Raw genomic sequence first — 20,510 nt, forward strand, 5'->3', positions numbered from 1 at the left:
TGGACAAGAAAAGTAATAAAAAATTTTAGGCCCCTTACCACTGACAGAAATGATCACATATGCTACTGTATGAAATGTACGGATATTAATCCAGCTCAGGTTCAGGTATACTCAAAATTATAGTTCACATACTTTGATTGGAAGCAGCATACATGGGTGCATAAAACCTTTCTTTCCTGATACATACTGTACTGTACTTTTCATACATACATATATGAGAGGCATTTTGTACACACATATATATATATATATATATATATATATATATATATATATATATATTTATTTATATATTTATATATATATATGTATATATATATATATATATGTGTGGGGGGGGAGGGATACTTTCTGTTTACACTACAGCATCCCATAAAGCTTGGTTTAGTGTCCATCCAAATCAGATAAAATTGTCCAAATCAATACCTTCAATTTTTCACCCTTGCCTTAACTACTAAAGTAGACCCGGGCTGATACAGATACAGGCTGATAATGCTGTAAGCTGGAATTTATTTCATTTATTGTTTATAATGTTTCTCATGATCTTTGTAATTAAAATGTGTTATATGGTGTAGTATGGAGAGCCGCACCTTGAGATGTAACAATGTTTTTAAGAGCCCTAACAGAGGGGGGGTAAATAAAACAGGTGTTTGTGAGAATGCTTATACAGTAATACACACGGGAAGACCTTTCCGTTTAGAGATAGTGTGGGATTATTAATTAAAAACTAATACAAGGAAATACAAGAAAACTAAAACACAAGATAAACAGAGCTCCGCCGTCTGTGCAAGAACAGACGGGGATCTGAAAACTAAAACAAAACTATATCCTTTTGGGGCCTTTGTCCTTACAGAGTATTTATACAAGAGAGAGAGTTTTGTTTATTTATTAACTCAAACTGAGAGTGGACGCTTAACTAATGCGTTTGGCGTGCTCTCTCTCTCTCTCTATGAGTGTCTATGAGGACAGAGGCTGGGTCTTTGCCTCTGTCTCTTTGCGTGCTTGTCTTTCTTTCTTTCTTTCTTTCACTATCAGTTTGTAATACGTCTTGCTTTATTAAAAAAAATTTTTTAAATCTAAAACCTGCAAAAATAGTTTCACTTCAAGATTGACAGTAAGTACTGTAAGGTAAGACCTTACCCTGTACTCCTTAAACTCTCCGTTAATGGATCTGGCCTCAACAGGGTTCCAGTTTATATTCACTTTATTGCTGTTTACTTTTGTCACTCTGAGGTTTCCTGGTGCTTCAGATGGCTCTGACGGAAAAGTGCAAAAAGTGAAGCCTGTGGTATTTCAAGCACATACATAATTAAAATGCAGGTACTGTACTTACTGTCCTCTCCTGAGTAGCCAATCACTATGTTTGACTCAGGACCTGAACCAAACTCGTTGACTGCCTGAATCTTGATCTCATAGGGGACATAAGTGTCTGTATTAGTGACCACATGCTTTGTATTGGTAGTAGTGATGTTTTTCCACTGCTCCCCTGAGTCCTTCGTCCTCCATGAGACCACGTAACGAAGTTCAGGTCCATTCCTTTCGTTATCGAGTAAGGGCTTTGATCAAAGATAGATATATTAGTTTAAAGAAATAGACATTATACAGCATTATAAAAGTAAATAGTTTACCCTCCTACAGCTTTAGAAAAATTTTAAATATTTCAGCAAAGATTCATCAGAGAAAGTTTCAGTAACTTTACATTTCCATAAATATTTAAAAGTACACTCTAGATGTTTCCATTTATTTATCAATTTGACAGAAAAACCTAATGTTTTACTTATAGTACTGTGCAAAAGTCTTGGGAAGATAAAAAATATGCCATGAGCTAAAGATGCTTTTGAAAACATTTCTGCATAAAAGAAACTTCTATAAAGATCAATAAAGATCAATAAAATAAGCAGTCAATGTTTGAAGTCATTGCTTAAAATCAGGAGTTTTAGACACAGATTTGTGCAGTTTTATAAGAAAACAGCTGTTAGGTTTTACTGAGCATGCTGGAGAATATGAGTTCTTTTGGTAACTTTGTCACACTCGCTCCTTTCTATTTTTATGCAAATTCTAGGAGTGTACATTGGGTTTTTTGTTTCCATCTGAAAACTGGTCTGTCTTGTACTTGTATTTTTTTTTTCTTTACAGCCATGTATATATTTTCCTATAATGTTATTTATTAATTTTTAGGTATATGAAAATACTGAATGATTTTGTACATGTAATGATTGTTACCGCTTATAATATGGTGATTTAATGGATAAGTCTTTTGCACAGTACACTATATATATATATATATGAACTTCTTGAGAAATTTGTAAATTTGTATGCCACTGTATGTATTTATTTTTATGGCTAGAAAGACATACAAATTTGATAAGGTAATTCATTTAGGGCAAAAGTCTAAGGGAAAGTAATAATGTAAACAGATATAAGAACATAAGATACTTTTTTTAAATTGAATCCTTCAAAGTCAACATAGATTATATTTCATGAAGTAAATAGAAGATGAGCATCAGTAATCACCTGCCAAGTGATCTCCATGTTGGTATTCTTAGTACCCCACCCTTTAAGGCCACGGGGATTAACATAAGGGGCTAAAAATAAATAAATAAATAAATAATATTAGCATCTTACTAATTGTTTACAATATAAAACTTTCTAAATTTCTCAAATGTATTTACTATATCACCCTAAGATAGATTATACTAATTTTAATTAAACCCCCTAAACATTTCCCCTTATTTTGAGTCACAGATTAATAACCATCATAATTTTGATAAATAAAATATATAAACAACAATAAGCAATATAATCTGGGATTCACCAACATCTGGGAATATAAGGGAGTAAAATGACTGCATTCAGTACAGCCGCTGGTTAGATCGTTGGAGCAGAACAGCAATATTTTCTCCTTTAAAAATTTTTGTCCCTTTGCCCTCAGACACTTACGTGCTCCACTGGTCTGGTAGCGGGCTGATGGCCGGCTTGGTCGGCTTTGACCCACACTGTTTATGGCGATCACTCTGAACTGATAGTTCACAAACGGAGACAGATCCAGGTTCACAGAATTCTGATCTCCTGCGTAACTCGATAAATTTTGCCATTCACCTGGACGCCACCTGTCCTCTTCATACTGAACAAGAAATTCTGCAAAGATGTGGCATACCAAATTCTATAACTACTTATTACTTTATGAAGTCTTTAAACATGGGATATTAAAGTAACATATACATATTCACATAAAATGTGGGTGAAGAACAATGACATAAATCTTACGTGTAACAGGACTGTTGTTCTCGTTCCCGGGGATCCAGGTGAGCCGGACAGAGCGTGCTGATAAATCAGACAGCTCCAGATCCTGAGGGGGATCAGGACGATCTAAATGTGAGAAATGACATCACATTTTAGCCTTCTGTGTCATCTTTCCAAAGTCAGCATCTGAATTATCATTACTGTACCAACACACAGGACTTGAAATGAAGAGCTATCTATTTGCCAAATGCTAACAACGTTTGTCATTCGCATGCAACTTACAGTACAGTCATTTTTATTAATCTGATAACTATACTATGATCAAATAAATAAATAAATGAATAAATAAACACTATACAATGACATCGCTTTGCATATGCATGCTTTGTGGTTATCTCATAAAAATAAATATTTAGGTAGAAATTTTAACAGAATTAGCCAGACATTGACAGAATTATTATTAATTTATATGTTTAATACAGATTCTTGGAGCTGAAATCACATAATCATTACTGTATAACCTAATAGTATAACCCACTATTAGGTTGTTTTTCCAACCTAATAGTGGCTTCTCTTACTGGCTTTAAACATTATCAATTAACAGCAACAGAATTCAACTGCAAATGCCAGACCTGTTTACTGCAAACAAATTGAGCGATTTCAGCAATATTCTAGTTATTACTTTAGCTAGAATTTAGCAAATCATGGTTTGTGTGAAACATTATGGCTCTATTGGACATTTCCTAAGAAAGATTTATTTTAATATTATGCCGGCATACAGTATTTGATAACCTTTTTCCAAACATGACAGGCAGCATGTGAACATCAGGTTTTTAATTTATATGGCTTGTATCACGGACGTATTGAATGCCATTGTTTAAAAATATTTGTAAACAGTTTCAGATTCTCCTGAGTATCTGGACACCAATTTTCTGAAAATAAGTTAAAAATCCTAATACTAGTATGCAGAAGTATAGATCACAGTTAGAAATGTGGATCTGGTAATTATACAGTCTTACTCACTCACTCACTGCCTATACTGTATCACTTTATCTTGTGCACGGGGTCGTGAGGGACTTAGGGGGGGACTCCCATAAGACTTAGGGCAAAGGCAGGGTACACTCTGGACAGCGTGCCAATCCATCACAGAACACACACACATATTCACAGACTACAATTTGGGAACGTCAATTAGCCTAATCTCATGTTATTGAACTAACCACCAAGCCCAACTCCATGCACACAGAGGCAAGAATTGTTCCCGGGTGGGAATAAAACCCTAACCATGAAGGTGCAAGGCGACAGTGCTAAACACTACGCCACTTTGCCACCTGTCTAAACAGTCATCAAGTTACAGTCAAATCAAATGAGCAAAACTAAAACAATAATCATAAAAATCCTTATTTAAGCAGAAAAGGGAATAATTGTTACCTGCTAAGGCACTAGGTTTTGAGGGAGCTATGGATTCATCCTCTGTGAGTTCAAAGGTAAAACGTTATGGGTTAGTAGGTCTGTTAGTGAACACTAACCTAAACTAAACGTTTATACACATAAACACTTAACTATGCTACTTAGATGAGAAAAACTGTAGATACTAGAAAGACATTTCAAGTACTACTGTAGCTAAGGTTAAATAAAAGAAGCATTACGAATATGAATTCTATGGAATTACAATGCTATCTACAGGTCACCAATCTATCTAAAGAAAAAAACATGTTTAGCAATAAAGTAATTGTTAACCACAGTAAGTTAAAAGAATCTAAACACTGGCATACACACATACAGTACAGTATAAATGACAATATTCCTAGTAATGTGTTAAATCTGTCAGCAATCAGAGTTTACTGAAACAAACCAAACTCTGCTTTAATCCAGTGTGTTTTTGTGCATATGCATATGTACTAATGACAAATTAAAGCAAAGACACTTAAGTGCATTACTAAGGTGTTATGTCCCAATTTTGGTAAATCAAGTTATCAAAGTAAAATGCCCTTATTTTGGTTGATTATTGATCCTCTCTAAAGATGTTTTGGTGTAACAGATATGCTAAGCCTTCATACTGCTGAGCTGTAGCTCAGGTTTAGTCCGAAGCATTTGTTTCAGAAGGAATCCTTTATTTACAGTATGCCCTTTTTTTCATTTATATACAGTACCTATGCTGTTGAAATGCTGTAAGAGATCCACTACTTCTTCCTTTAATTTGTCACATGTGCATGTGTGTATGCATGTTTGGCCATGCTCAGGTGTCTGTTTGCAATAGAGAAAGTATGCATGTCTATAAAACACATGCATATGTGTGTGTGTGTGTGTGTGTGTGTCTGTGTGTGTATACCTAAAACATTAAGGCGGGCAGAGGCAGAGTCCTGGTCTAACTCTGTAGTAACTGTGCAAACGTATGTTCCCTCATCGTCAGACTGGATGTTGCTAAAGGACATCGAGTCCTCATCCTTCTTATACCTGCTCCTAAGTGCAGCACATAAATTTTTGTTTGATTAGATAAATATGAACTGAGTGTAGTGTTAATGCATGGCACAATACAACATATTGTGATGAAAAGTGTAGCGTGTATAGCATACGGCCAAAAGAAATTCAGGGGCTTGTCGTTTTTGAGCCAGGTAACAGTAATGGGGAGTGTAGAATCGTGTTTAATTTTGCAGTTAAAACGAGCCATAGTTCCTTTGTTGGCAGAGAGGTGCTCTGGAGCTTGAACGATCCGTGTTGGCTCTGGTAGGAAAAACATAAATAAATATAAAACATGTACAAAACACATAAAAAACATTTTAACATTATAGGAAAAATGAAAAGTGGCACAAAAAATAGATTTTTGAATAATGATATTTATTATAAAGATTTGATCACTTGTGTATATTTTATTGTTAACTATTATTTTTATTTTTAGTTAATTTATTTCATAAATTATTTATTTAATTAGTTTGTTTGTTTTACAAATATGTTTAAGTCAACATGATAATTTTTTTAATCTTTGAGTTGAAAGAATAGTAATTGGAGTTGAAAGTCGAATTGAACTTGACATAAATGTTTAAACAAAATGCAACTTACCCATTCAAATATTAAACTACTTTGATTATAATTCATTTTAAACCCCTCACCTTTGACTTCCAAACGGACCTGATCTTCAGCTTTGCCCAGGATATTGCTTGCCACAAAAGTATACGTTCCTTGGTCTTCAGGCTGAACTCGCTTGATCTCCAGCGTTCCATTCTCATGCAAGGTGTACTTCCCACCATTCGGAACTATGCCCTGTCCATTCTTAAACCTAGATCAACACAGGCACTTATCGTGGTGCATTCTGAATCTCAACCTTACACAATTATACAATCATTGTAGAACTTACCATCGCACATATGGGTAGGGTGAGCCAAAAAAAGGGCAATCCAGAAAGGCTTGTTTGTTTTCGATCACCTTAATCAGCTGGTTCTTGGGTCCCAATAACCTAGGTGCCATATCTGTAAATAACCAGGGTGCAATGACTCAGTTACAGTGTTTTATACTTTAATTGCAAAGTCCAGCACTTTGTTCCACTACTGATACACTAAATTTAATGCAATATTCAACTACTTGGACAGATCTCTCACCCAGTATGTTGACAAAAGCATTGGCCAGCAGGTAGCCATGTTCGTTTGAGGCATTGCACTGGTACACAGCACTGGTGCCAATTTGCACTGAGTTGAAAATGATCGCATCACCAACCACCTTCCTACTTGGATTATCCGGTGAACCTGCAGTTTTGAAAAATAAATAAATAAATAGGTTTGCCAAAGTTCTTGTGTTGGACACCACAGTGTCTGAAGTGCATACTCACTCTCTATGGGCTCTCCGTTTACCAGCCACTGAAGGCTGGGTTTGGGGTTTCCACGGACTAAACACTGCAGCTGGCCAGCCTCATTAGGAGCCAGGACAAGGTTAGATGGCTTATGTAGCCAAAAAGGAGCAGCTATGGAATGTAAGACATAAAATGTACAAATGCATGTGATTTCAGTTGCCTTTTTTTTTTTTTTTTTGGTTATTCTTATCAATTGTCAAGCACATCAAAAGGCATCAAACAATAAAACATATATAAATTAAAAAAATAAAAAATCTTTTTGTATCTGACCTTTAACCTGGACAGAGATAGTGTGGCGGATGCTGCCCATCTTATTACTGGCCATGCAGATGTAGTCTCCAGAATCCTCATCTGACACAGACGATATGACCAGAGTTTTATTAAAGTTCTCGAATTTGACCTTCCCCTCTGGTAACTCTCCTCCTTTCTTAAACCATTTAATTCTAGGAGTTGGTCTGTGTGTGGGCAGAAAAGCACAGGTGTCAGAAGGCAAACATAATAACAGCATCCTAGTGTATTTCATCTTCAGAAACACTCACACTCCAGCAGCTATACACTCCAGGAGAAGCTCCTCTCCACGGAGCACCAGTTTGGAACTGGACATTCCAGAGGGAGAGAGAAAGGTAGGTGTTGTTTCTTGAATGTTCCGTGCTGTTGGACAGGAGAAGATTTATTAACCGTACAGAAAACACACAGACAAGACGAACAGACCTAGAACCAGGGTTAGGGTTAGGGTACTATGTCTTATTGTCTGTGTATCCTATTGCTTTTTAACATTATATCAAAAGAAAAAGACGAAAAAGAAGAAATAATCCCAAAATCTCACTCACTCACTCACACACAAATAGCAAGGTTACAACGTTCTGTAACAACCGGACGAGGCCTGTTAGTGACACAGGAGCAGTAGCCGATTAAAGTGACATAGAGTAGCCTACATGTTGTGAAATGTTCTTTTGTCAACACAGAACTTGATCTGATTCATAAAGGAACCTCTTCCATCCCTTAGTGGAGTTGTTTGTAATGATTGTAATAGGTGGTGGATTTCCAGAGGAAGCTCTCAAAACTCACTCAAGTTGTATTAGCATGCCACAAAACCCACTGCACTGCTTATGGTTCTAAATGTATTTATATTTGAAGCCATTAAAAACATTACTGGTTGTATTTTTATATTATTCATCCTATTAATTAATTTTTTAAATTTTATTATTGCATATATTTTCCTGTTCTCTACTCTACTTTTTTAGAGAAGTTAATGCAACATAAAAGGGGCCAATATTGCTTTTCTAAGCCTAAACATTTTTCAAGTTGCTAATTTCAGCTGTTTTGGGGAGATGATTTTACACTACAGTATATGTGCACCAAAAATGGCTATTTTACAATGTTATACTGTCTCACTTCAAACAATAATAATTAAAAATGTTAATTATTTATATTTCCTCATGAGTATTAATACTCAAATTAGTGTAAGCTTCTAGAAGCATATGACCAGTAAAAACTGTTGCTTAAATTAAAGTATTCCAGGCAAAAAATCTGTAGTGTCCATAACCATGTCACATTCATGTCCCAATATCTTAACAATTTAGCATTTTGGAATAATACGCTGTTTTCAGGTTTATAAAAAAAGTTAGACACCACATAAAAGGGCATGAAATTGTATTGCTTTTTACCTAATGTGTAAGCATATTTACAAAAAACTAAGCATGAATCAAAAATAAAGAAGCATAGACATTATCTTCTCCAAATGATTTTAAATATAATACTGTGCGCATTTATACAACATATAGCATTGTCATACGCATGCTAGTCAGAAACTACAGTACAGCTCAGCTGCAGTTGTTAAAGCTACTGTAAGACTATGGTGAAATCATTAGCTTGTTAGTAAAGTATTCCATTTGTCTAAATTGCATTGCGATCAAGTTGTATGTTGACAGAAGAAAAGGGATTGGTTGACCAAGAATAATCCCTGTGTTTCATCCCCTTCTATACCTAAATTAAAAAAATATATATTAACATTCTTTTTAATAACTATATTTTTATTTTATTCTGTGCACTCAAGTTGTCCACTCTCTTTTATGAGAGGGTATCCAAAAGTTTACAGACTAATTTTGTAACACGCTAACAGATGGCAGCAAAAGCTTACACGCACTGACACAGAAACACCGACCTTCATAAGTCAGAGTGCCAAAAGACATTGTCCGGTGTATATCAGTAGGGGTGTAACTGGTGCTATTCTAACCATGTGTGTTACCATGTCTGCTATTTCATCATGAAAAGCAAGTTAAAAAAAAAGAACAAAAGTGAAATTCTGGATGAAACTGGGCAAATCTGCTGCAGAAACATTTGACATGATTTGGCAAGTTGATATTTTTTATATATTTGCAGCGATACTGCAATGAGTCGTTCAAGGTGTTTTAAAAGAGTCGAAGAACATCACTGCAAGATGACAAGAAATCAGGAAGACCATTAACAAGCTCAACCCCTGAAATGTTTGAACTATTCGGCAGCTTGTGCATGATGATCATTGGAGAACAATCCACACCCTTGCTGTGTGTCATGTGTTTTGAACATAATTTGAACATATTCAAAATTCGTCCCCTGACTGCTGACCCAGGAGCAGAGGGAACATTATGTCGAAGCCTGCCAGTGAGCCATGGATGACTCGTCCTTCATGACGAGGCTCATCACTTGTGACTTGGGTATATGGGTACAATCCTGAGACGAAGTAACAGTCTTTACAGTAGAAGAGCCAATCATCTTAACGATCGGAAAAGACGAGGTCTGCAGCTTGACCAAGTGCATGCTCATCGTTTTTCCGACATTTGCGGCATTGTGCATTGAGAATTCATCCCCAGGGGCCAGACTGTCAGTAGCAAATTCTACTGGCAGGTTTTAAGGCATACTATACAATACTGTATATGGCAGAGTTAATCCTAAAACGTTTTAATACCCCCTTGTAAACATAAAATTTAAACATTCTAGTAATCTTCCTGAGCACACTAGCATGCTAGCTCATTTAGCTAACATCAACTAAGTGCAAGGGTTCTTTTTTTTCAACTAATGTTATTTAGCAACCAACTAGTTAGATAGCTAATTAGCATTAAATAAAACTTCTTCGATTAGTTTATCATAACTATGAGGCTGTAATAATTATTGGAATTCCCAAAATAAAAGATATGTCTACTGTCTTTATGTTATATGCATCTGTTAGCAAAAAAGCAGGAAATAACACAGATAACATGTGTCTTAAACTGAGACATGATGTTATTTTGGCAAATAGTTATTAGAGGTATAAATACTAGCCCTGTTAAAAGACAGGAAACTGATTCTAGAGCTGGTTAGGGGGATGGAAGTGAGACTAAAGCTGTAGATAACCCCTTTGTGACTCACCACCATACACGTCAGTGTCATTTGAAGAGTACACAGTGTCATTAAAAGGCTCCTCTGTGGACAGAATTAGATCATCAACGTCCAGAAAGTTTGCTTGGAATATGTTTTACACCATTCATTTCTCCATATTCTGTTTCCCAAATAATTAGAAAGTATCAAAAATAATTAGAAATAATCAAACATTCCATATGAAAACAGATTGATAAGCCCTGTTTTTTTTTATTATTATTATTAGTTTAAAATTTTGTCCATAAGATTCAGGCCCAATATCCAGTTTAGTATGCACACACTAAGAAAAAGAAAAAGTTATAAATAATAATCGGAAAACAAATCATAAACTATTTAACCAGCATATCTTCTCCGAAAGAAATCTATGGAGGGTGGGGGGAGTGCAAACAATTTACACAGAATTCCATGTAGGAGAGCAGTGACCCATCAATGAATGGCTTTCTGCAATGAACCAGTAAACAAAGAGGTCAGTCAGCTGTCAGGGAGAGGAGGCTGGGGCCCTTCTGTCTTACTCCTCCAGCTAAGAGCTGATTGGATCAATAGAATCAATTCTGAATCACTTTCAATAGCTCTTAGTAAAAACTCCATGTCATGTTACAACTGAGCCTTGCAGTAAAAAGCCTCATCATATTTCAAACAGTGCAATTATGCGTTAAAGCCAAGAAATATACAGTATTCCTGCTAAAAGTGGTGATGGATCTATCAGAATAAAAAATCTCAGAACCTTTCACATATGTTTCTGCATGCAATAGGTATGTGAAAGAAATGTGATGGGGGGAAAAGTTTAAATAAGACAACACAAACAATGCACTGTAGTGAAGTTGGACCATCAATAGATGGCCACATTCTACCTCCACCTGATCCAGAGACTTAAAATCTGACACTATGCTAATGTGCACACGTGCTCCGTAGTCAGCTGACCCTGTGTCAGCCCTTACTCACTTGTCTGAACTTTGAGGATGAAAGGATTCTTCTGTTGGATGGTGTGTGTGAAGAGAAATCGGGCATTGCAGCTGTAGTCAGTGTTGGCATCCTTAGCGAGCACGTTAGAGAAGTAAAGATCTCCGTTCAGACCCATGGACACTCGAGCGTCCTGCACTATGGGCATCATTTCTTGGAAAAATGAGAAAAAAATGTCATTAACCATAGCCTTTACAAATTTAATTTTGTGTGCTTTAGAAAAATCCTGAAGCTAATGTTAATCACATTCTGACACTTAAGTCCAAATGTTCTGTTTCATGGCTAAATAATGAGATTTGATTTTTCTCTCTTGAGACTCGAATGTCCTAATATGAGGACATGACATTTTCTTACAACTACATATACTTGCATGAACTTCTTTCTTTTGAAGACAATGATTAGCTTGTCCCTTTTTACCCTCACTTGGTTCCCTTTTGAGTCTGGCCCTTCTCAAGGTTTCTTCCTTTATTGCCACTAAATTTATACCTTTTCACCCCTTACATTGGTTTTAATATATATCCATTCTTAATTCATTTTGTGACAATGTCCATTATTCCAGCCATTTATCTAGGAACTTCTGTGGTCCAACAAGAGACAGTGGAGGCCAGTGGTGACCACAGTGTTTATTTAACCAACATTTTAGGACCTCCAGTTAACATTTATACACATGTTTATACATTATGGGCAATAAGGAATGTAATTAGGATAATCTGCATGTCTTTGGACTGTAAGAGGAAACCAGAGTACCCAAAAGAAACCCACGAAGCACAGGGAGAAGATGAAAACTCAGTGCGCAGACTCTAAGCTGGGAATTGAAACCTGGACCCTGGAGGAGCAAGGCAACAGTGCTGAGCCACCATACCACCAATGCCAATTAATATTACTATACAAATTTTATCTGCATAGCAATAATAATGGCCATTGGTAGCATGATGGCTTAGCACTGTTGCCTTGCACCTTCAGGGTTGAATTGAAGGGATTGAATTGAACTTGCCACATTGTCACACTGCCATTATTTAACTACAGTAAAATGAAAAATTTAACAGTGTGACCTTGCTAACAATCACATATTACAAAGTGTACTTTGATAACCACCCTATAGGGACATGAGCTTATGTGCACTTGTGTCCCAATGGCAGATCTGCTAGTATATCTCAGAGGACTTGTTTCTGTCCTCTAAGTGGGTAGTCAAGTCATGCAAAGTCATTTACACACACAAGTGCTCTCTTACACACAAATTTACTACCTCAACCCTAACACAGGCAAATGGAAATGTGACAGACACACAGGCAGACAGACAGACACACATGCACACAAATCAAAAGAAAGACAAGCACAAAGTAAGATAAGGACAGTCGGCTCATACAGTTAGGACAGGCTAAAAGGATGTGAAGGAAAGAGCTAACTTACTACTGTCCATCCAGAATGTTTTAGGTGGGGGAAGGCCAGGAGGTGGGTTACAGCGCAGAACCAGAGATGATCCCTCACTTATTAAAATTGGCTCCAAAACCTCTTTAGGCCACAGCGGTGCCTCTGAGAAACAAAGGAAAATGTTGGTCATTTCAGCATAGAACATATTGCCACAGTCTTGTGTTTGGTACTGGCAGTGATTTGTACAGTATATAAAATGCTCTACAAAGTTCATTTATACTTATACCAGTTATCATCTGATTGTCTACATGAATTGAAATGTTATCTTTGTGATACTAAAGACCTGCAACAAAATGAAATCAAGGAGTACCTTCTATAAATACTTTATACTGTGTATTCCTGATGACAATTTAACTATTGTCGCTTGCATACTAGCAGGTCCTGAAGGGACAAAACCCTTTCAGCACCTCTAATGTCATGGTATAGACAGCAACATGGTGGCAGGAGGGCAGAGAGATAAGACATGTCTGGTGCAACATTATCAGCATCACCGCTCTTCACCCGCCCTGAGCTCCCTAGTGTACATACAGTATAAGTGGACTGGTCCATTTGACAAGTGAGTAATTCTCGAGTTGGTTATAACCCACTGACCCCTGTCACTTTCATTTTACCAGACTTCGAAGACACTACTCCACATGGGCCAAGGACAGAATCGCTCTCTCTCTTTTCATTTGTCCTCTATAGCACGTATCCTGGACAGGGTCACGAGAGGCCTATCCCTGGAGGCTTTGGCCTCAAGGCAGGATACACCCTGGACAGGGAAGCTATTCATCGGACACACACAACACACACACACAACAGGCAATTTGGGAACGGCAGTTAGCCTACTCTGCATGTCTTTGGACTGTTAGAGGAAACCAGAGTACCGGGAGGAAACCCACCAAGTACAATGCAAAATCTAGACACACAGAACCGAGACAGGGCCCGAACCATCAACCCTGGAGATGCGAGTCCACAGTACTAATTGCTATGCCAAAGTACCACCTTGAGTAATATTTAAAAAAATATGGCAAACAATGTAATCAAAACAGGGTCAGGTCATGTTGGAGTACAGAGGCAGCTGACATAGGCAAATTGCTATACAAACTCTAAATACTGGTAACTAATATGATCTACATTGTACTTATTGTAGTGTCACAGGTAGTCATGTACACAATTTCAACACAGATTGAATGTTTACTTACTGGAAACTCTGAGCAGTATTTTGTTGGATATGGCAGTGCCAAAGTCATTCATAGCAAAGCACTGGTATTCTCCCTCATAGTCTTCAGGCTTTCCTCCATTCCTAAAGCTAATCTCCACGGTGCCTGAGCGTTTCCTCATGGACACACGGGGATCCTTCTCTACATTGAAAAACTTCCCATTTCGTCTCCACCAAAACCTGGGCAAACCAAACAAGTTTTAGTACATTTAGTTTCAAGATTCAAGGGCAAAAAAATACTCAGTGTGTTTAAATATTGATAAATGTGGATGTGGATGATTAGAGACCATAAGCATTCAACATCAAAGTTTAAGGAATGATCCACTGAATGCATTATTCTAGCACAGTAGTGAGTGTCTAGGCTATAATAATAAATATTATTATTATGAGAGGTTACATAAGGCTCAACAGACTATAATGTTCACGTGACTTAGTGGAAAAAATTAGACTAGGAACTAGGGCCAAACACACACTAGCTTCATGGGTCGACTGGCATTTTCCCAGTCAGCTTGGAGTGCAGAATTTAAAAACACATGCTCAACTTTGTGTGCTTATGCCCACCAACTTTAACTAAAGAAAAAGAGATAGAAAAGAGAGCGGGAGACTGGGTTGATCAGGAACAACATGCAACTTAGGCCAGATCCAGAGGGACAGTTCAACTGGACAACAGAAAAGCAGCTAAGGAATAAGGGCAAGTAAAAGGAGAGGCCTATTTTTGAGGTTGGGGTAAGGCACAGTAACATCTATAAACAATTTCCAGGACAGAAGACTAGGTCGGAAGAGTAAAGAAAGAAGGGAAATGCAAGAAAGTGAAAAAGAAACAGTAGGAGAACAAGAGAAGCGGCTTTGTGCGTGCTTACGTTGGTACAGGATTGCCCTTGGCCTCACAATCAATGACGATGTTATCTCTGGGATCCACAATATAGTCCTTAGCTGACTGCTTTATTAAAGTGGGGGGCTGTTTTACTGGAGTGAGAGAAAAGAGAAATACATCAGAGAATATACAGTGCAGTATGTAGATGACCTCCAGTACTATGGTCTCCTAATAAGTCTTTATGGCCGGAGATCATAAATTTTTACAACATACATTTTAATATACATTATACATATCATCATCATATACATACATTTTGTGTGTCCTTACATATTTCTCATATTGTTTCAACCTAAATCTATTTGTCATTTTAGAACCTTCCGCTTACAGTGAGAAATTTAAAATGCAGTTATAAATAATACTGTAAAACCTTCTTATGTCCCCAAACTGACCTTTGCTGTTAAAATTTGCCTTCAGGGAAAAGCACAGCTGTGCTTGCTGTATTTCTGGGATAAAAACAATATAAAAAATAACATCCTCTATAGGGATACAAGGCTTGGGCCTGGAATGTATCCCAGGGAACAAAGTGGGGAACTGAACCCTACCAATGGGGTGCCATGTGTCTTAGGTACAAACCCCACACAATTTGGAAATGCCAATCAGCTAACCCTGCAAGTCTTTGGACTGTGGGAGTAAACTGGAGTACCTAGAGGCCATCCATCACAGCTTTCACAAGATTTCATGATCATGTTAATGATAAAGGGTAAAGAATCATCCTCTTCCTGCTTCCATGAACTGTTTAAAGCTGCGTTTATTTTATTATATATAAACTTAGACAAAACATGGTTCTGTATCCTACTCTAGTTTAAGCAGATTGAACACTAGAAAAGATCACTTGCTGTATGAAAGAAATTCAGTTCCATCTATTACATCCATCTGATTATCCTGTACTATATAGATGTACTGTAGGGGGCTTTTTTGCGTATCCCAGGAAACTTGAACAATGAAGGTACACCAATGTACTGCAGGGGACAAGCACAAATATACTCACATACCCAGTCAAACACTATGGGCAAACTGGAAATGCCAAATAACCTAGATCACAAGTCTTTAGACTATGGGAGAAATCAAGTGTACCTGGAAAAACTTCTAACCACAGGGAGAACATGGAGGTTCATAAACTAATGGCAAGATTCTAAATGCGAACCACTAAGCTACAGTACTGTGCCACCCGATTAAATTCTAAGTAGGTAGATTTTTAACATTTTGCACATGAGCCATATTTAAATTCAACTTTACTTTGTATTAATCTATTCCATGAATCTATCTAGGAGACTCTGTAGTCCAACTAGGGACCATGGAGGCCAAGTGTATTTATTCCAATTTTACAACTGTGGTAGAATCTCCGGCCAACATTCACATGTGCATTCATACACTATGGGCAATTTGGAAATTAGCCTAATCTGCATGTCTTTGGACTGTGGGAAGAAAACGAATACCCAGAGGAAACCCACCAAGCATGCAGAGAACATGAAAAATCCATGCATACAGACCCTAAGGCCAAAATCGACCCTGGAGGTGCAAGGTGGATTAGTGCTAATCACTAATCACCACGCCACCGTATTAATCTATTATTCTAGGAAAACAGATACAGTGTCCAACAATAGTGCGACAGAGTGTCTCAAATCCTACGCTAGATAAATTCAAATTAAATGTTAATTGCAGTAACATTTTAATTAAACAAGTTAGTCTATGTTAATAAGGCACTTACAGTCCTGCTGGATCCTTGCTGTTAGTTCCATAAAATGTTGAGGGAGGGGAAGAGAGAAAAAGCACATGAAGCCCAGAACAACTGATTAGTGAAATTTTAAAGCTACTGTAGAATAGAGCTACAACAGACACAACTGGTTAGATTAGACTGCCAGACAACTACAATTATAATCAAAGTATATTTTAGGCCTCCAGATTCCTATTATTATTATTATTATTATTATTATGATTATTATTATTATTATTATTGTTAAATTATGTTAAATTTGTGCAGCTGAAAAGGACATACCTGTTAATGGTGTTCCGATGTGTGGAGAGCAAAGACAATAAATAAATAAAAAACAAACAAACAAACAAATATTAAAACCATTTCTGTAGTTTTTCAGTGACTATAGGGAACTGTAAATGACATAAATATCAATGCATCACTGTCATGGATAATACCCAATAAAGACATTTCTTTATTTTAACAGCAAATTAGCATTTTTATGACTTCATGACTATGGCTTTTTCTTTTGGTTTCAATGACAGCCCTACGAGGGGGTCTAGCACATAGATAATTACTTTAATTATTATGATGTATGACTGTGTGTTGTCCGATCTGCTTTTCTATTGTGCCACAGTTATTATAAAAAATGACCTTCATTTACAGGGTAAGACGTTTTTACCATGAGGCATTTATATCTTCATTGTCGTTTGATAGTAATGTGGCGACAGGTGCAACTCTATCCTATTTATCATCTTACATCCATAAAAGCCGATAGAGACTTAAGGGTCAAACCACCATCATAAGGGGATGTTTGTGTGTGTGAGAGATAGACAGAGAGAGAGAGAGAGACAGAGAGAGAGAGAGGGAGGGAGGGAGAAGGTCAGTTGGAAGGCGATGAAGCCTCATCAATAGGTGTCTTAGAGTAAGGGGGAGGGGGTTGGGAAAAACTGAATAGCTACCCACCAAGAAAGAGATCAAATCTGTAATCCATCACCAGGACAAAAAAGACCCTAAGCATGGTTTATACCTTCAGTCATGTCCCAATCAGCCACAACCCTAAAACTACCATGAGAGCAATTTTATAACAATGATTATCAATTATATGCCAGTAAACTGGTGACAGGATCATGGGCACCCAAGGCTCATCTCATGTGGGGACCAAAGGCTAGCCAATCTGGTCCAATCCCATGAAAAAGTCAAGGCAGCACAAGTTTTTATGCTAAAAGAAATTAACGCTGGCTATGATAGAAAGGTAACAGAACACCCATCACAGCAGTGCATCACAGCCTGCTGCAAAGACCTAAATGTTGTAGTTCCAGCCTCCAAATTAAAAAATCGCAATTCAGAACAAGTGTCCATGGAATGCACCAAACAACCTGAATCAAGACGACCCCATCCTGACCCCCAACAACACCAAAAGGATGTGTTACTACCATACTGGTGCCAGGTGACCACAGCAAACCCCTAGAGGTCTTGTCAAGTCATGGCTCGAAGGGTCCGAGCGGCCCCAGTGGCACAAGGGGATCCCATCCAATATTGGGCATTGTGTTTTATGTTTTAATGGGTGATTAGAAAAACTGCCACACGGGGATAAAAGTAGGACAAGCACCCCAGCAAACACACTCTCTATGCTATAAGACATGATGATTCCTAATTGTTATAATGATGTCTAAATGATGTAATAGTGCTGTGAGAATTCACTTAAATGTTTCATATCTCCAAACAAAATATAAGAATGAAGTAATTTAGGGAAAAAAATTTAACTCTTTATTTACTAGTTAAAGAAAATTAGCTAATTATTAAGTTCAGTTAGACTAGACAGTCCACAGTAAATGAGGATCTAAACCATTGATTGGAAAACAGGAGGTGAGGAATACAGTACTTACAGTACTTAGTGTTAAATTATGCACTAGAGAAAGTAAGCCTTGAGTGATTGATGAAAAAAACGAACCAAGCAGCCAATAAACTAGGTTTAAATGTTTTGTGATAAAAATCATGCAAATTGTAAACCAGAAATGTTGCTAATATAAAAAAAATAAAATAATTGTAGACAAAATATACACTAGGCCAATTCGGTCAGTTCAGTCTCTGCTGAGTGCAGCCTTAATCTCTTCTCATTGTTTGAAATGGTAAGAGCTCTCTTGGAGATGGTGGGGGTGGATCTTTCCGTTATCTCTCAATACATGTTTCACTGTGTTTCTTAAACAGAGAATAAAAGTATAGTGAAAAAAAATTGAATAAAGAGTGTTAAAGAGAGAAGGCAGGCCTGGGTACACTATAACTAAAGAGAAACCATTACAGGTGCTATTGGTGGTGACAGAAAATAACTGAAAGCATAAAGAACCAAGGATGTGCAAGTGAGAGAAGGTAGGGAGTGAGCAAGAAAGAGAGAGAGAGAGAAATGGGAGGGGCAGGTGTATTCCAACATCATCTGCCAGTGCAAATTGCCTGCATTGGAGAAAGAATCCCTTGACATATGTATTTCAACATGAACCGCAACATTATCATAGCATTAACACCTCCATATCAGACTGCTCTCTGCAATCACTGTCATCCATTAGTGAGCACAGACTGCCATCAGATTTTTACCATACCAATTATGCCAATAATTATTTTCTCCATAAGCGGCGATGAGTATCTGTCTGTGTTATGATTGTGTGATTATGACTCACGGTCTGCAGGCACATCGATGAGAGTCGCCTCCTCCGACAGCAGCAAGATGATTGACAACACAGCCAGAGGAGCCCACTGCCCCTGCGGCCACATTTCTCTCCTCCGACTGGCTGGCTCCAACCTTCACACCGCTACTGACTCAGATGCACACCTTTGATCTAAAATTTAAAACATAAGCATTTTATAAGTACATATCTACCAAAGGTTTCCACTCAGACTTGTTTTAGAAATCTAATAAAACATATATGATATACAGTATGTTCCTTAATTATATATTGTTTAAATACTGTATATACCTAAGTAACATGTGACATGTAATTGTTTGAGAAACACTAAACAGAAACATGGTGCTTCAGACACAACATTATCACCACCCGCTTAACATTGAGCAGGCTCCCCTTCTGCCCCTTCAAGGCATGGACTCCACTAGATCTCTGATGGCATGATGTTCTATCTGGCACCAAGCCGTCAGTGGCAGATACTTTAAGTTCTAAAAATTATGAGTTGGATCCTCCATGGATCATACTTGTTTTGAAGCATATCTCACAGATGTTCAATTGGATCGAGATCTGGAAGAACTCATTGTGTTCCTCAATCCATTCTTGAACTATTTTTGCAGTGTGGAAGGGTGCATGATCCTCCTGAAAGAGGTTACTACCTTTAGGGAATACTGTTTCCATCCAGGGGTGTTCTTGGTCAGTAAAATGTTTAGTTAGGTAGTACAGTACGTGAGTACCATCCACATGAATGTGAGAACCCAAGGTTTCCCAGCAGAACATTGCCCAAAGCATTACACTGCCTTAATTGTCTTACCTTCTTCCCATAGTGAATCCTGGTAACATCTCTCCCCAGGTAAATGACACACACCCAACCAGCCACCCACATGATTTAAAAGAAAATGTGATTCATCAGACCAGGTCTTCCATTGATCTTTGAACTAGTTCTGATGCTCACGAGCCAATTGTAGACAGTGAACACAGGTCAGTATCCGAACCTCATACACAACAAACTGTGATGCACAGTTGATGTTCTGAAACCTTTTTACTGCAATCAGCATTAACTTTTTTTGAAGGAACATCCCACAAGAGCTGCAGTTTTTGAGTTGCTCTGACCCATCACATTACCCATCACAATTTGGCCCATGTCACAGGAGCTTCAATTGCAATATCTCCTTACAATGGCACCTTAG

The 20,510-nt window shown here is 37.5% G+C and overlaps 1 protein-coding gene across 7 annotated transcripts in view; it reads right to left on the reverse strand.

The window, feature by feature from the left end:
- The window catches only part of nfasca (neurofascin homolog (chicken) a), a 59,045-nt gene that overhangs the window by 20,493 nt on the left and 18,042 nt on the right, over nucleotides 1-20,510 (reverse strand). For 3 of the 7 annotated variants that reach the window (XM_053483893.1, XM_053483888.1, XM_053483891.1), the window contains exons 3-23: nucleotides 19,321-19,479; nucleotides 16,661-16,678; nucleotides 14,936-15,041; nucleotides 14,059-14,255; nucleotides 12,854-12,976; nucleotides 11,426-11,596; nucleotides 10,475-10,528; nucleotides 7,627-7,738; nucleotides 7,358-7,542; nucleotides 7,067-7,198; nucleotides 6,840-6,983; nucleotides 6,599-6,710; nucleotides 6,354-6,520; nucleotides 5,820-5,967; nucleotides 5,576-5,706; nucleotides 4,675-4,716; nucleotides 3,268-3,369; nucleotides 2,941-3,138; nucleotides 2,515-2,585; nucleotides 1,334-1,556; nucleotides 1,141-1,256 (exon numbers count right to left, since the gene is read on the reverse strand). In XM_053483893.1, the coding sequence (XP_053339868.1) occupies nucleotides 1,141-1,256; nucleotides 1,334-1,556; nucleotides 2,515-2,585; nucleotides 2,941-3,138; nucleotides 3,268-3,369; nucleotides 4,675-4,716; nucleotides 5,576-5,706; nucleotides 5,820-5,967; nucleotides 6,354-6,520; nucleotides 6,599-6,710; nucleotides 6,840-6,983; nucleotides 7,067-7,198; nucleotides 7,358-7,542; nucleotides 7,627-7,738; nucleotides 10,475-10,528; nucleotides 11,426-11,596; nucleotides 12,854-12,976; nucleotides 14,059-14,255; nucleotides 14,936-15,041; nucleotides 16,661-16,678; nucleotides 19,321-19,414 (2,646 nt within the window). In that variant the 5' untranslated portion in view covers nucleotides 19,415-19,479. The remainder of the gene's footprint in view (nucleotides 1-1,140; nucleotides 1,257-1,333; nucleotides 1,557-2,514; nucleotides 2,586-2,940; nucleotides 3,139-3,267; nucleotides 3,370-4,674; nucleotides 4,717-5,575; nucleotides 5,707-5,819; nucleotides 5,968-6,353; nucleotides 6,521-6,598; nucleotides 6,711-6,839; nucleotides 6,984-7,066; nucleotides 7,199-7,357; nucleotides 7,543-7,626; nucleotides 7,739-10,474; nucleotides 10,529-11,425; nucleotides 11,597-12,853; nucleotides 12,977-14,058; nucleotides 14,256-14,935; nucleotides 15,042-16,660; nucleotides 16,679-19,320; nucleotides 19,480-20,510) is intronic. The other 4 variants (XM_053483894.1, XM_053483889.1, XM_053483890.1 and 1 more) reach the window with 3 other exon arrangements.

This window comes from Clarias gariepinus, chromosome 23 (genome assembly GCF_024256425.1).
Source record: "Clarias gariepinus isolate MV-2021 ecotype Netherlands chromosome 23, CGAR_prim_01v2, whole genome shotgun sequence".
Classification (NCBI taxonomy): domain Eukaryota; kingdom Metazoa; phylum Chordata; class Actinopteri; order Siluriformes; family Clariidae; genus Clarias; species Clarias gariepinus.